General features: G+C 48.2%; 1 protein-coding gene across 3 annotated transcripts in view; it reads left to right on the top strand.

Moving 5' to 3' along the window:
- Positions 1-1522: 1522 nt before the first annotated feature.
- IRS2 (insulin receptor substrate 2) overlaps positions 1523-14786 on the top strand; it is a 28867-nt gene continuing 15603 nt past the window's right edge. The window contains exons 1-2 of one of the 3 annotated variants that reach the window (XM_034074321.1): positions 1523-5344; positions 6994-9701. In XM_034074321.1, coding sequence (XP_033930212.1) covers positions 1822-5344; positions 6994-7277 — 3807 coding nt within the window. In that variant the 5' untranslated portion in view covers positions 1523-1821 and the 3' untranslated portion in view covers positions 7278-9701. The other 2 variants (XM_034074322.1, XM_034074323.1) reach the window with 2 other exon arrangements.

Genomic DNA, 14786 nt, shown 5'->3' with positions numbered 1-14786 from the left:
CCTGTGTTTCCCCCCCCCCCCCCCCCCCGCCCTTTTTTTTCCTTTTTTATTTTTTTTTTCCCTGCTGTTTAAGCTTCATTGCAGATCAACAAATGAAAGCGTGCCCGGGCGGCATGCGGAGAGACAACGGGAGTGCGCGGAGAGACGCATGTGTAGCCCCATCCTCACTCCCTCTCGGCAGCATGTGCGACGGGGGGTCCCCCTGGCCCTTCCCGGCGATATCGGTAACAGCCCTGGCTGGAAGTTTCCAGTGCAGCCTCTTCCCTTCATCGTCTGGCCGTTATTATTGCTGCCCACTTCGTGAGGAGGGCGCCGCTGGTGCCCTCACCCGGCGCTACAGCAGGGCTTCCCCGCGCCGCGGACCCTTCAGGGGCCCCCCCGCCCCCCCCCCCCCCCCCCCACAAGAGCATGGGACGGGCGGCCCCAGCCCCACCTGGCTGCGATCCCTTCCCAGCTCGCCGTCCCCCAGCCCCGCGGCCCTGGGTCGCGCCCCCCCTCCCCTCCGCCATTCCCATCCTTCCGGCGGGCTGGCTGTCCTGGGGGTCCCGGGTAAACAAGCGGGGGAGCCCGCGCACACGCCGCGGAAAATGAGAGCGGGCGGCGGCGGGGATCGTCTCCTCCGCCGTCCTCCTCAGCGCGGGCGCGCTGGTTTCGTGAGGAGACGCGGACACTACCCCCATCCACCGCCACCGTGAAACCCCCGGATGAACTGATTTGTTCCTTTAATCCCCAGCGCCGGTCATCCCCGCGCCCTCCCCCACCTCGGGTGGCGTTCCCCCGCTGCTGCGGAGCGGGGTTACACATACGACATGCGGCGGGGCCGCGGGTGTTGCGGATGGGGGGAGCAACATGATGGTAGTGCGTGAGGCGGGGGTCGCGTGGGCGCAGCCGGCTGACACACCAGGTGTAGGAGCGCGCGTACGGGGGAACCGCCGTTGCGTGTGTGTGCGAAGAGGGCTGACGCACACACGCGCGTGTGTGGGTGTGCGGGGGGGAGCCGGCCGCACACGCGCGGCCGGAAGCTCCGCTCTGGGGGCGACAGCACCTGATGGCCGCCACGGTGCCCGCCCGTGTCCCGCCCGCCGGGGCTACAATGGATGGCGAGGGACAGCACCGGGTGAACCAGCGCCCCCGCCACGCCCGCAGCACGCTTGGGGCTCTGTGCGCGGAAAGCAGCGGCAAAGGAAAAGGGAACCGGGGAAGACGATGCCACTGCGCCTGAGGGCGGCTGGAAGCTGCGGGCAGGAGGGGGTCCGCCGCGGTGAGGCGGTAAGAGGGCGGGGGGCGGGGCTCCCGTTGCCCAATGGTTTCTCGTCACTTCGCACCCGAGAGCCCGCCCAGCCACCCCATTGGTGCTCAGGGCCATCCTTTACACGGCGTGGGGGCCAATGCGGGGCGGTGCCGGCTGCGAGTGCGCTCCGCCCCGTCTCGGTGTGTGAGCGTCTCGGTGAGGCGGTGGTCACGTGTTGTTTTGCTCTTTAGTTGGGGCACTCGGTGCGCGATGTGTTACTTACGGCGAAACTCCCGCCGGCGACGGCAGCACCAGCAGTGGCCGGGGAGCGGCAGCGGCGCCGCCGGTACCCGGGCCAGGGAGAACGCCTGGCAGCCGCCCGCAGCACCCGCTGCCTAGAGGCGACAGCGGAGGACCCCGCTGCGGCTCCTGGCAGCCGTGCTCTTCCTGCGGAGGAATAACTTTATTTTACCCGCTTCTCCTTTCTCTTTTTTTTTTTTTTTTCCCCGCGGCGCTCGGTTCCCAGTCCCGCTTGGCGGCAACAGCAGCAGCGAGAGGAGCAGGGCGGTATTGCCGCCGTGGGGTCGGGGATGGCGAGCCCCGCCGTGCTGGGGATGTTGCCCCCCGTGAGCTCCCCACCCGGCCCCAACCTGAATAACAACAACAACAACAACCAGGGCGTGAGGAAGTGCGGGTACCTGCGCAAGCAGAAGCATGGCCACAAGCGCTTTTTCGTGCTGCGGGGCCCCGGCGGCGGCGGCGGGGAGGAGGCGGCTGGCGCGGGGGGCGCCCGGCTGGAGTACTACGAGAGCGAGAAGAAATGGAGGAACAAGTCCGGGGCGCCCAAGCGGGTGATCGCCCTGGACTCCTGCCTCAACATCAACAAGCGGGCGGACGCCAAGCACAAGTACCTCATCGCCCTCTACACCAAGGACGAGTACTTCGCCGTGGCGGCAGAGAACGAGCAGGAGCAGGAGGGCTGGTACCGGGCTCTCACAGACCTGCTTAACGAGGGAAAGGTGGCCGGTCAGGGATCTCCCCACCGCCACCTCGCCTCCCCCTTCGCCGCTTCTTGCAGCGCGGCTGCCGCCTCCCTGGCCGCCGCCGGCGAGGACCTCAACTACGGGCTGATCACCCCGGCATCTGCTGCCTACCGGGAGGTCTGGCAGGTGACGCTGAAGCCCAAGGGCTTGGGGCAGAGCAAAAACCTTACCGGTGTTCACCGGCTCTGCCTCTCAGCCCGCACCATCGGTTTCGTGCGCCTCAACTGCGAGCTGCCCTCGGTTACGCTGCAGCTGATGAACATCCGCCGCTGCGGCCACTCCGACAGTTTCTTCTTCATTGAGGTGGGGCGCTCGGCGGCCACCGGCCCCGGCGAGCTCTGGATGCAGGCGGACGACTCGGTGGTCGCCCAGAATATCCACGAGACCATTCTGGAGGCCATGAAGGCGCTGAAGGAGCTGTCCGAGTTCCGGCCCCGCAGCAAGAGCCAGTCCTCCACCTCTTCCTCCTCCGGGGGGGCCGCCGGGCCCGGCGGCAGCGGTGCCTCCGCCACCCACCCCATCACCGTGCCCGGCCGCCGGCACCACCACCTGGTCAACCTGCCTCCCAGCCAGACCGGCCTCCTCCGCCGCTCCCGCACCGACAGCCTCGCCGCCGGCGCCGGCACCAAGTGCACGCCGTGCCGGGTGCGGACGGCCAGCGAGGGCGACGGCTGCCGGGTGGGCTCGGTGGCCGGCAGCCCCATGAGCCCGGGCCCCGTGCGGACCCCGCTCAGCCGCTCGCACACACTTAGCAGCGGCGGCGGGGGCCGGCAGGCGGGGAAGCTGCTGCCGGTGCTGGCCGGCGGCGGCGGCCTGCAGAGCAGCCGCTCCATGTCCATGCCTGCATCCCACTCTCCCCCCTCTGCCACCAGCCCCATCAGCCTCTCCTCCAGCAGCGGCCTCGGCTCCGAGGCTGCCCACCCGCACCACCCGCAGCGCCCATCCAGCGGCAGCGCCTCAGTCTCCGGCTCCCCCAGCGACGCCGGCTTCATGTCTTTCGACGAGTACAGCTCCAGCCCGGGTGGCGATCTGCGGCCCTTCTCCTCCTCCTCCACCGCCAGCAACCGCAGCAACACCCCCGAGTCGGTGGCTGAGACCCCCCCGGTGCGGGACCCGGGGGGCGGCACCGATCTCTATGGCTACATGGCGATGGAGCGCCCCCCGAGCGGCCGCCTTTGCTACCGGCCTGGCCCCGACGCCGCTGTCGACAGAGGCCATCGGAAGCGTACTTACTCCCTGACCACCCCGTGCCGGCAGCGGCCCGCCCCCCCTCAGGTCTCCTCCGCTTCCCTCGATGAATACACGCTGATGAGGGCTACCTTCGCCGGCAGTGCCGGCCGCCTCTTCGCTTCCTGTCAAGCCGGGGCTTCCCCCAAAGTGACCTACACCCCTTACCCCGAGGACTATGGGGACATCGAGATCGGCTCCCACCGCAGTTCCGGCAGCAGCAGCACCAACCTGGGGCCGCCGGCAGGGGGGGGAGCAGGAGGGGGAGATGATGACGGCTACATGCCTATGACCCCCGGTGTGGCCGCAGCCTTAGGGCAGGGAGGCCGGGGTTGCGATGATTATATGCCCATGAGCCCCACCAGCGTGTCAGCTCCCAAGCAGATTCTGCAGCCCCGGGCGGGGGCGGGTGGCGGGTCCCCCGGGAACAGGAGCAGCTATAAGACCAGCTCACCCGGGGAGAGCTCCCCTGATGATAGCGGGTACATGCGGATGTGGTGTGGCTCCAAGCTGTCTGTAGAGAGCTCGGATGGGAGGCTGAGTAACAGTGACTATATCAACATGTCCCCTCGGGATCCCCAGCACGGGCCTCAGGCTCCCTCCCTCACTCCCCCGGACTTCTTCTTTGCCCCTTCGGGGCACGGTTCTGGTGAGCCCCCCAAGCCCAGCTGCTATTCGTACAGCTCCTTACCCCGCTCTTACAAGAGCCAGGGCCTGGTGAAGGACAGTGACCAGTATGTCTTCATGAACTCCCCAGGGAGGATGATTCCGGAGGAGGTGGTGTGTGGAGCGGGACAGTTGCCTGCCAGCACCTTCACCCCCTCCAGCCACACGGTGCCTTCGCCCCTGCGGCACAGCCGGACTGAGAGCTTCTTGAGCCAGCGGTGCCAGCGGGTGGTCCGGCCCAGCCGCCTCTCTCTGGAGACCTTGCGGACGATGCTGCCCAGCATGAACGAGCACCCTCTGCCGCCTGAGCCCAAGAGCCCCGGTGAATACATCAACATCGACTTTGGGGATGCTGCCGTTTATTCTCCCCCCTCACTGCCTGCGGACAGCCCAGCCTCCTCTCTGGGCTCGGGCACGGGGCAGAGGCGCTCCCCTCTCTCTGACTACATGAACATTGACTTCGGGTCACAGTCGCCCTCGCAATCCGGCATGGTCTCCGTGGGCTCCCTTGAAGCGCTTTCACCAGGCTCCTCCTCCAGCACCAGCCAGCCCGAGGGGCGCTACTTGAAGGCAGCTGTAGGGGTGGCTTGTTCATCCAGCCCGTCCGATGGTGGGGATTATACCGAGATGACCTTTGGCATGGCCACCACCCCACCCCAACCCATTGTTCAGAAGCCAGAAAGTGCCCGGGTCACCAGCCCCACGGCGGGGGTGAAGAGGCTCACACTCTCTGGGGTGGAGGCTTTCATTCTCTCCAGCCCTCCCCCAGATCCAAATCGGGGGGCTAAGGTCATCCGGGCAGATCCGCAGGGGCGCAGGAGGCACAGCTCGGAAACTTTCTCCTCCACCACCACTGTGACCCCTGTGTCCCCCTCCTTCGCACACAACCCCAAAAGGCACAACTCGGCCTCCGTGGAGAATGTGTCCCTCAGGAAAAGCGAAGGCCTGGAGGAGGAGCAGGGTAGCAGCCCCATGTGCCGAGAGACCTCGGCTGGCTTTCAGAATGGCCTCAACTACATCGCCATTGATGTGGTGGATGGGACCCTGGCAAACTGTGACAAAGCCAGGTCCAAAGCCAGGCATGTCCTGAACGGTGGCATCAATGGAGTGGAGATGAGTGCCTATGCCAGCATAGACTTTCTGTCTCACAACCTTAAAGAAGCAAGTGCTGTGAAAGGTGAGTAGCTACATCTGAGTGCCTGCCATGAGTGTTTGTGCTTAGTGTTTGTTTCTCACTGCAGGGTTGTGTTTTGTTGGGTAGAGCCCTCTCCCTCCTTGCTTCCTTAAAAATCTCTTATCACCCAATATGTCCTGTAATAAACAGTCTTGGAGGAGCTTGTTGGCTCTTTGTATGAGAATAAGTTTAATTTTAGGATGTTTCTTCACGTTTGAATTCTACTGTGCTATTATTACTACGAGTGTATACTTTTGGATACCCCAGTAGAGGTTAATGTTTACACAGTTACTATGTTTGGGCTGTACTTCAGAGTTTTCTTATGTAAGATTTTGGAAAGTGTTTGGAAAATATGACCAAAATAGTTTACGTTAATGCAGCTTCTAATACTATTTTAAAATGTAAAACGATTAAAAAAAACCAACAACAAAAAAAAACCAACCAAAAAACGAGTCCTTGGCTCTCTTGCTGGAAAGGTCAATCATGCCAAAATGAGAAGGATAAAATTATTATTTAGGTTTGGAAATATCTTATCTCTTGCAAAAGTTTCAATGGTAAATCATGGTGAGCATGGAACGTGAATTTAAAAAAAAAAGTAATAATTCTTTCCAGAAGTCACTGTATGCATGATCTGTTGCATGTTGTATTGCACATTCGCACATTTCCCTTCAAGGCCTGCTCTATGGTGGGCTGTAACTGTGTCCCAGCTGTCAGCTGAGCCCCAGCATGAATGATCACTTGGTTTATTTTGCTCTTATACGACTGCAAGTGCCGGGTGTTCCAAGGCAAAAGCAAACCAAAGAAATGGGAAACTTAGGGTGAGAGTGAATTTAGGTTTTAATTATGTAGCTGTTCCTTTGTGGAGGTGCCAGTTATGCTGTGGAAAAAAAAAAAAAGGAAAGAAACAAAGAAATATGCACACACTCCCAAAATAGCAACCTGCCTTCTTTTAGGGAGTGAGAATCTGTGTGCAGCTGGGGGCTTGTTGAGGAAGGCACCAAAGAGCCAGCCTGTCAAGGATTAAAAGTTAATGATGAGACGCTGTAGGGATTCTTTTTGCTATTGAATTTATGCAAGGCATGGTACTTCGACCCTGTATGCATTCATAGCTGTGCTGTATGTTCACGGGGCTAGCTAGGTAAGGTGGCATACTGCAGGAAACAGCTTCTTAGAGGTGGATAGTACTTGCTGCTGTAGTCATGGTGCTGATGGGGGGCACCAGTAACAGCCCAACAGCGACAGTTTGTAAGAACAACTCTCAGGTTTTTTTTTTCTTCTGTGTTCTGAGTAGCTAGTTGATTTTGAAGAAGAAAATATTTTCTCTTTTGATAGGAAGTACAGGAAGATGGAAAAGATGAGAGAGAGAGAGAGAGAGAGAGAGCCACCGTTTGCAGAGCAAGCTTTGCACCTAATTAAGGCGAGCGGATTGCTGAATGCAGTGTCAGAGTTTGTGAGGATGATGGACGCTTACTCTGATGGACTGGAAAGGCTGAGGGCAGAGCATTACTTTGAGTCTGTTGCTTTTAGTTTTGCTGGGGTTGAATTTGGGCTTGACCCGGACCGATGTGGATGCTTAGCCTTGGGCTGGTGCCCCGGGCACCCACAAATGATTGTGCCCGTTGCTTTGCAAACTGAAATTTGTTTTTTCACAGAAACGAGGAGTTTTTCTTCAGCCACCTACAGCCCCAACTGCAAACCGAGGCCCAGGTTGGGAAAGAGCTATTTCCACAACATTCCCCAAACTGCTGACCTTAAGGAGGGGGGGAGAAGGGGCGGCGGGCACCGGCTACCAAGAAAACCTGGAGTGGATGGGCGAAAAGCAGGAGCGAAGGAGGCAGTGGGTGGGATAAGCAGGGGCAACTGGCTGCTGTCCTTCCTTCCTTCCCTCCTTCCTTCCTACTTTCTTTCCCACCCAGCAAAAAGGAGAATGCAGTAAACACAGCCATGTTAATTTGGTACACGGTGGTGTCTGGAGGAGGGGATTCAGTTCTGCTATGAATTCGTTAAAGGGTGGTTATAGGCTTGCCTTATTTTAATATTTAATCTGCATGCCTGTTTATTTCTCCTCTTTCCCGTAAGCTTTTAAACACAAAACACATCAAGGAGTGGTGCAGGGAAAGAAGCTGGTTGAAATTACTTCTCTCTGTAGGAGGCAAGGCTGGCTTCTCCACCACCCTGTTCCCTGAGATGTGTGCATGCCTGCTGGGTGTACTCAGGGTTGGGGGATTTGGGGAGCAACAAAGCCATGCGGGGAGGAAAAAACTCACCCCAGCATCACACAGTGTTAGGCACCAAAACCAGGGGCTCAGGTTAGTTGCACCTGTGGCAGGCAAACTGGAAAAGCCATAGCATGCGGGAAGGAGAAATGTATCACAAAGGACTTGATCGGTGTAAACTGAATTGAGTCATTGACTTCTGCAGGTGTCCTAGTTTCTCTTTTGGTTTTCATTGGGATTTCACACCAAGGTTTGTTTACAGAAGGACTGCCTCCACTCTTTAAAAAGATCACCGAGTATTCTACCAGCTATTTGAATTTCAAACATTGTGATGTGGGGGACTACAAAGAATGCCATGTTTTACAGAGAAAAACATGCAATTTAAAGAAAATTGTGTTTTGAGCATAAGCAAGATCATTTTAACACAGTAGTAATTCAGGTAGATTTGAGAGAATGTAATTTTGTAAAAATGGTTTGCACAAGAGATAGCTTATATAGAAACAGCATTGTTTACTTCGTTGTTTGCACTTTTTCAAATTTTGTTTTAAACTATATTAGCAAAGTGAGAAGCTTTAATTCTTCATAACTTCTTCAAAACCCAAGAGAGGTTTCTGTCTATTTTAAAATATTGGAAAATTCACATATATTTAATGTTTAGAACAGGAGAATGTCAGAGATACAGGGAATACAAACAGACTCCTTGTAATCACCTCAGTAAATTAGTATTTTGATTTGTGTAAAATACATGTAAAAAACACAGTTTGAAATGTGCCTGAGGGTCTGTAGTAGTAGACGTGTTTTCATGTGGGTGTTTTAAGGTGAATTATTTATATTATTTAAAGGTGGCTGGCTTTCCCGTGTAGCTTGTTTCTCTGCTATCAGTAACTTGCCTCTGCTGTAGGGAGTGCTGTGCTTTTGGAAATCTCTGTCTGTGTTATTCTGTCATAGCAAGAGCAAATGAGTGCATCCACAACTGCTGTCAAAACAGAACAATTAGAAGGTTGCTTGAAACTACCAGTTTGTTCAGTTTTACTGTGTTCTGAAAGTGTGCAAATGTTTAAGAATTGGAGAAACACTTGCCGTCATCTGATGTGTAAATAAAGTAATGCTGTTACTGGTTGGTTTTAACTTGTTAATTGCTGGTAATTAGCCTTTGTTCTTAAATTATGACTGCTTTTTCTGCTTAAAAAACATATGAACTGTGTATGGTTTTCATTATTTATGGAGAAATTTACGGTAATTTTTCTCATATAGTGTAAATTATTTATTCCAGTATATTTATGACAGATTACATTTAGAAATTATGTGACTTTTTATGGTGGATCTTAGTTCTGTTGAAGTCAAATGGGAGTTTTGTCTTTGGTGGGGTCAAGATATTGCTCTTTGTGTAATCCTGAAATTCTTAAGTAAATTTCCCATTAAATTTAGTGGGTGTGTAATAGGGAATTTTTGCTTAATACAAAACACCAGACTTGGGTGGGTTATCTTCACTTTTGTTTTCTGTTAACTAAATACTCTGTAACTTGTGAATGTTTCTAGTAGTTGATCTAGTTTTCTGAAATTGAACAGATGCTCTGTGTAATGGTGCAAAAAAACTTGAGGGTTGTTTTCCTCCTGTGTTAGTTATTTAAAGAAGTCATCATCTGTAATGCATCTACTTAAGATCGTAATAAGGTGATTTTTGATAATAATGACCCCCCCCTTGCCTTGTCAATTAGCTCTTCTTTTGTGAGGGTTTTATGATTGCAGATAAACAATAAAAAGCCTATCTTAAGAAATCTCTTCTGTGTCTTTCTAATGGCATTTTAGATTATTGAAGACATAACCCTTGTATCGTTTTTCTTTGGGATTACTTTCGCACAATGAATTATTAAGGGTTCCCTCCCCCTTCTCTAATATGCCAATTGCAGTGAAGTTTTGGTTCTCAGAGTAGCATGAGAATGTTTGTCTTTTTAACAAAACGTGTTCATTTTAAAATGGCTTCTTAAAAGTACTAGAAGAACTATATGCTGTGTTAGAAAGCTATGCATCTTTTAAAGTTCTTTTTTGAATAAAGTAGTTGTGATAAATTCTGCAAGAACATTAAAATTAACAGCAGAAAGAACTGAACTAATACCCTAATACCTTACATAGTTTGATTTTATACATATATATTTAATTTTTTTACCTCTTATGCTTAGAATTAAGTTTGAGTTTGTTTTTTCTTTTTTTTTTTTTTTTTCATCCTTGAGAAATCAACTTATTTTCTTTCAGGTTGTATTTTACAGCTAACTGAACCAAAATAGTTAGGTCTGAACCTTGAAGTGCCACTTGTGAAATGCAAAATGTAAACTGGAGTTATCTAAGATTAAATGAGGTCTTTCATAGTTTAAATTATGCTTATTATATGTATGTCAGATTTTTACAAGCAGATAGAATATTAAAATGTATAGCATCCATTAGACTTTTATTTTGCTTTATACTTCATGTTTAGCTATACTGCTCCTAGAAAGAATGTCATGGTTACTTTGAGTCATTTAAGATAAATTGTTACAGTCCAAGTTGAATGGTGGGTTTGTTCTAAAATGAACCAGTACAGTCATTGCTCAAGGCAGAGGAAGTGCTTAGGTTGATGATTGCTTCTGATTGCTTGATTTCTTTCAAGATAGCTACAGAGGCTAACATTTGCTTGTAAGTAAAATGGATAAAGGAATGTTTGAGTATTAGGATGTGTTTTATATGGTGGTTTTGTTTTTATTTAATAAAGAGAGAATAACATGGGTTTCTTTACACTTGATTTACTATTATTTTTAAATAGCATTAATTACACTGGAATGCTGAAGCGGTTTAACAGTTGAAACACAGCAAGCACCCACAGAAAAATTAAGCTAGAGTTTGTGTGTGTAATCTAACTTCTCTATTCAGCAGTTAAATGGCAACATAGGTACAGTGGGGTATTTTCTGTTTATATTGGATTTTCTCTAAAGCCCCATTAATATGTTTCTTTTAAAGTAATAAACACCTAAAGAAATTACTGCATCTGGAGTCTTCTTTCTTCCCCCTCCTCTCCCCCCACATTAGTTGAGGTACAGTATGCTTTTGTGCTGGTTGTCCATATGTTTTTTCTGTGTCTAGGTGTGTTGTGTATTGGTCATTATATACTTCAGCAGAATTTGTGGAAGTTTTAATGTTATGTTGGTGTGTGTAATGGCAATTCCAAGTGAGTGTAGTGACTGATGTGATAAATTTGGGCTTGTGGTTATAAGGGTTTCACAACTCTGTTTTTTATTGTTTCTTAGTGTTTGCTTAGAAGTGATCTGTGTATACATGGAAATCAGTAGCATCCCTTGAGTTTTTAGAAGAGTGTGTAGTGACCCCAAAGTTCAGATATGTTTTATTTGTGTGTCTGTTGTCTGGCATGTAGCTATTTTTAAAGTTTCTGTGTGTATGTATGTAGGGGGTCAAGAGTGGCAGCCTTGAAAGACCAAGTTCAGCCTTGCTGCCAGTTGTTGAAAAGGCTGGTTTTTGTCTTGCAGCTTCTCCAAAGGAAATCTTTTCTTACTGGTTTTGTGGGTTTTTGGGGGGGAGGTTTGATTGTGGGTTGTTTTTTGGTTTGGGGTTGGGTTTGGTTTTTTTGTTTGTTGTTTTTTGTTTTTGTTTTGTTGTGTTTTGTTTGTTGTTTGTTTGGGTTTTTTTTACACTTACATTTGTCTCAACCGCATTTAGCTGTCCAGCATGTGGACATCTCGGGTTAGTCCACCAGGTGCTCTGGAGAGCCAGCAGCAGTGTACAGAGCCAGCAAGTAAAAGATGTTCCTACATCTTTCACATGCAAGCTACAAAGTTGCATGAATTTCCTCCCTGCATCTCTGTCCGCTACAGTAGAAACCAGAATTACTGGTTTAGATTGTATTTGTGGTTTCCAGACGAATTTAGGTAGGATACATCCCTTAGGTTGTAAGAGTTTGTATTTAAAACAAGTTTTTAAAGCTCAGTTATTACGTGCCTCATCCAAAACATGGATAATCAATGTAAAGATTGTTAATGTTTTTACAGAGGCTCACCTGAAAAATACACTTCATGGAGTGTTGAAGTGCTAACACATATAGTAAGTAGCATTTGAGGCTCACTGAAAGACAGCAGTAGTATTTGCCAGTTAGACAGTAATGTATAACTTCCCTGAAGAACAGGTGTGATCACAGCAACTGGTCTTGTACGTGCATACACATTTGCATGGCATTGTGCTGTTGCTTGGTAGCTGGGGTGAAAAATTGGCCACTAAACCAGCAATGTTTAGGAAAGATGTTCAATCCGATCATAAGAAATCCTTGTGGAAATAGATTTAAAGGACTAAAGACAATACCCGGAGTTCTGTTACTATCCGGGTTTTCCTACTTTCACAACTTTTATTTTTATTTTTCAAACCAGATGTTCTGAATTTATTATCAGTGATTATGACCCCAAATTATGTATAAGTGTAAATAAAATAGTAATTAAAAAGATTCACTTCTTGTGTGCAGTGAAGAGCAGTACATGCTGGGAAGAGGTATGTTACAAGTTAGCAGTAGGGAAATACTTTCCAAAATAAACATCTTTGATACAAGGCTGTGGTGGTTTTTTTTTTGTTTTTCAAATCTAGATTTGCCTGCTTGAGTTAAATGGAAGTTATTTTAGTGTGTTTTTTATCTCAGTAAATCAGTCACAGAAATAGCGAAGAGGAAAAAAATTCAACCCTAGCTTCAAATGTAAGCCCCCACCTGTGATAGTAACATCTAGGTTGCAGAAAAGTAATGCAATAGCTTGATTCCGTAGATCAGGAGTGATTCAGTGTTTTGTTTACATTATTTGTCGATCTCCTCAGCATCCTAGAGGAGAACACTTCCTTCCTGGCAGATGGCAGCCCCAGGGCCATGCACCTGCCATTACAAGCAGCGCACTAGTAATCTACCCCAGCACTGTTGCTGACAAGAGGCTAATGATTGGAGACTGTCTGCCTGACAGCCTAAACAAAATAGGAGCATGTTTGTCCTTCAGCAAAGGTCTGAGAGACCTTAGGAAGGACACTCTGGACAGTATACTGAAGAATTGTAATGGAATTTAATTTAGACCTCTTTGGTAGTGTTTACAGTGTGAGCCACTTTTAACATAATGATGCTGCAGAAAGTGAATGATATCTCAAAGAAGGGATTTTCTGTTTCTCTGGCAGAGCGATAGCTGACTTTATATTAATAGCTCCATGTCAATGGGAGGAGGAGGGCTTGTGTGATTTAGCTGGCCCTGCCACAGTCCTCTGCAGCAGTCTGCCCTTGTTGGAAGAAGAGGCTCAGATGTACTTGTGCAGGGCTCTGTCCTATTCTGGCAAATGGGGCCTGAGCAGTGTTAGAAAGTAAGAATGTTTCTTTAATTGTTTGAGTGGTGTGTTTGGTACTTGCATAATGCATTCCCATTTCAATAATTTGATTTCTGATATTGTATGGTTTTATTATGTCATTAGACCAGGATCTCTTATTTTATCTGTTCTACGTTTCCCTTACAAGCTTGCATGTTTGGTTTTCTTCCTTGAAAAGAGTGTGGGCGATGTTTCTAGGGGACGCTACCCAAGGCGAGGGTATCTTTGAAGTAGGCCAGGATGTTCTTTGCTAAATTTAAAAACTACCCAAATATTACCCAGAGTTTGTAGAGTATTAAGCAGGATTACATGACACACGGATTAGACATTGTTGAGCAGCCTGTTTTTGTTTGAAGGGGTCAGAAATGAAGCCACTGGGGCTTTAGTGTGATGCCAAAATAGGAAACTTGCTGATACCAGAAACAGCAGAAGTTTCTTAGAAACAGTAGAGCACAGTGGATAATTTTCCAAGCTTTTTGAAGCGATGCTTTAGTAAAATTTGTTTCACACATGCTGTGATGACAAGCATAAAGTATGAAACTTAACATTTTAAATTATCAGTGGGTCTCAATTTCCAAGTCTGTTCCACAGGTACTTTACAGTAGACTAAGAACAACACTGTAAGTGTGACTTAAGGCAGAGGACTTTGCTTCTCTTCAGTCAAAGACAAATCAATAAATCATTACAGTGACAGTGGAGAAATCATGTCAATGAAATAAGATCTAAGCAGTTTTAGATTTGCCTCTTGTGCTGTGTGCTCCCAACAGGAAAAATATGTTATTTAAAAACAGTGCTTAAGACAGTCCTAATATTCAGTTTACCCCCTCATTAAATTGCATAGCATTGGCAAGGTAATGTGTGGAATGAGACTTTGGAATATTTCCTTTATTTTTTTTCCCCCTTTGAATCTAGACTTTTGCTCACCACAAGTCAGAAGATTGATTGAACAAGGCATCTGACATTCTTTTGGGGAAGAGTTAGGCTTAACTCTTACGTTGGAGATGGTAGTGTTGAATAGTTGCTCTAGAATGAAAAACCAGCAACTATGCAGGCTTATTCTGCCTTCACTGATGGACATAACTGAGGCTATAGGAAGTTAGTTGCAATAACTGGTAATGTTACATTATAGCATTACTTAAAGGAGGTAAGAATAGAATTTACAAGTGGATGCAAACTTCATAAGTTTTTTTAGTTTTTTTTAGGTTTTTTTAGTTTTTTTTAGGTTTTTTTTTTTTTTAGTTTTTTTCAATACCCCTTTAAATCACCAAGTTTACTGCTTTTATTACTGTGGAGTTATGATGTGAGTTTATTCTCTAGTCTTTTTACCAGTTTCTCAAAAACTGCAGTGAGCGGCTTTAGTTTGCTTTAAAAGAAGGCAGACCAAATGTCAGGTGATGTGTCTAACCAAAATTTTCACTGATACCAAGAAAAGACTTCTTGCAAGGGAATTATGAGGTTTGGATCTGGAAGGTGGAGGCAAAACTTTCCTGTAAGGCAGTTGCACTGGGTTGTGTTGTAATATCATTTATTTTTATGAAGTAAATATTTAGAGAATTTTAAAGGAGGGTGGCTTGCATCTTTTATAAAAGGTTCCAGTCCTGAGCAATTATTTCTGCCAAAATTAATGAAATACAACTATGGTTTTTAACGTAAAAAAAAAAAATTACATTTTGTAACAGTCTTGTACACAAACGTGATAAAGATTTATGATGGTGATTAATATTAAAGTTTTTGTGAACTATGAAAAGTCACTATATTACAATTATTTACAGCAAATTAGTTTTGATCTAACATAAAGCTTTCAACATTTTTGTTTGGCTTTCGGATCAAGCTTGTATAACTTAATGCAAGGGTACATAATT

The sequence above is a fragment of the Melopsittacus undulatus genome, chromosome 2, assembly GCF_012275295.1.
Source record: "Melopsittacus undulatus isolate bMelUnd1 chromosome 2, bMelUnd1.mat.Z, whole genome shotgun sequence".
In the NCBI taxonomy this organism is placed as follows: Eukaryota; Metazoa; Chordata; class Aves; order Psittaciformes; family Psittaculidae; genus Melopsittacus; species Melopsittacus undulatus.
The sequence above is the reverse complement of the archived record's forward strand: the minus strand, read 5'-3'. Positions and strand labels throughout refer to the sequence as shown.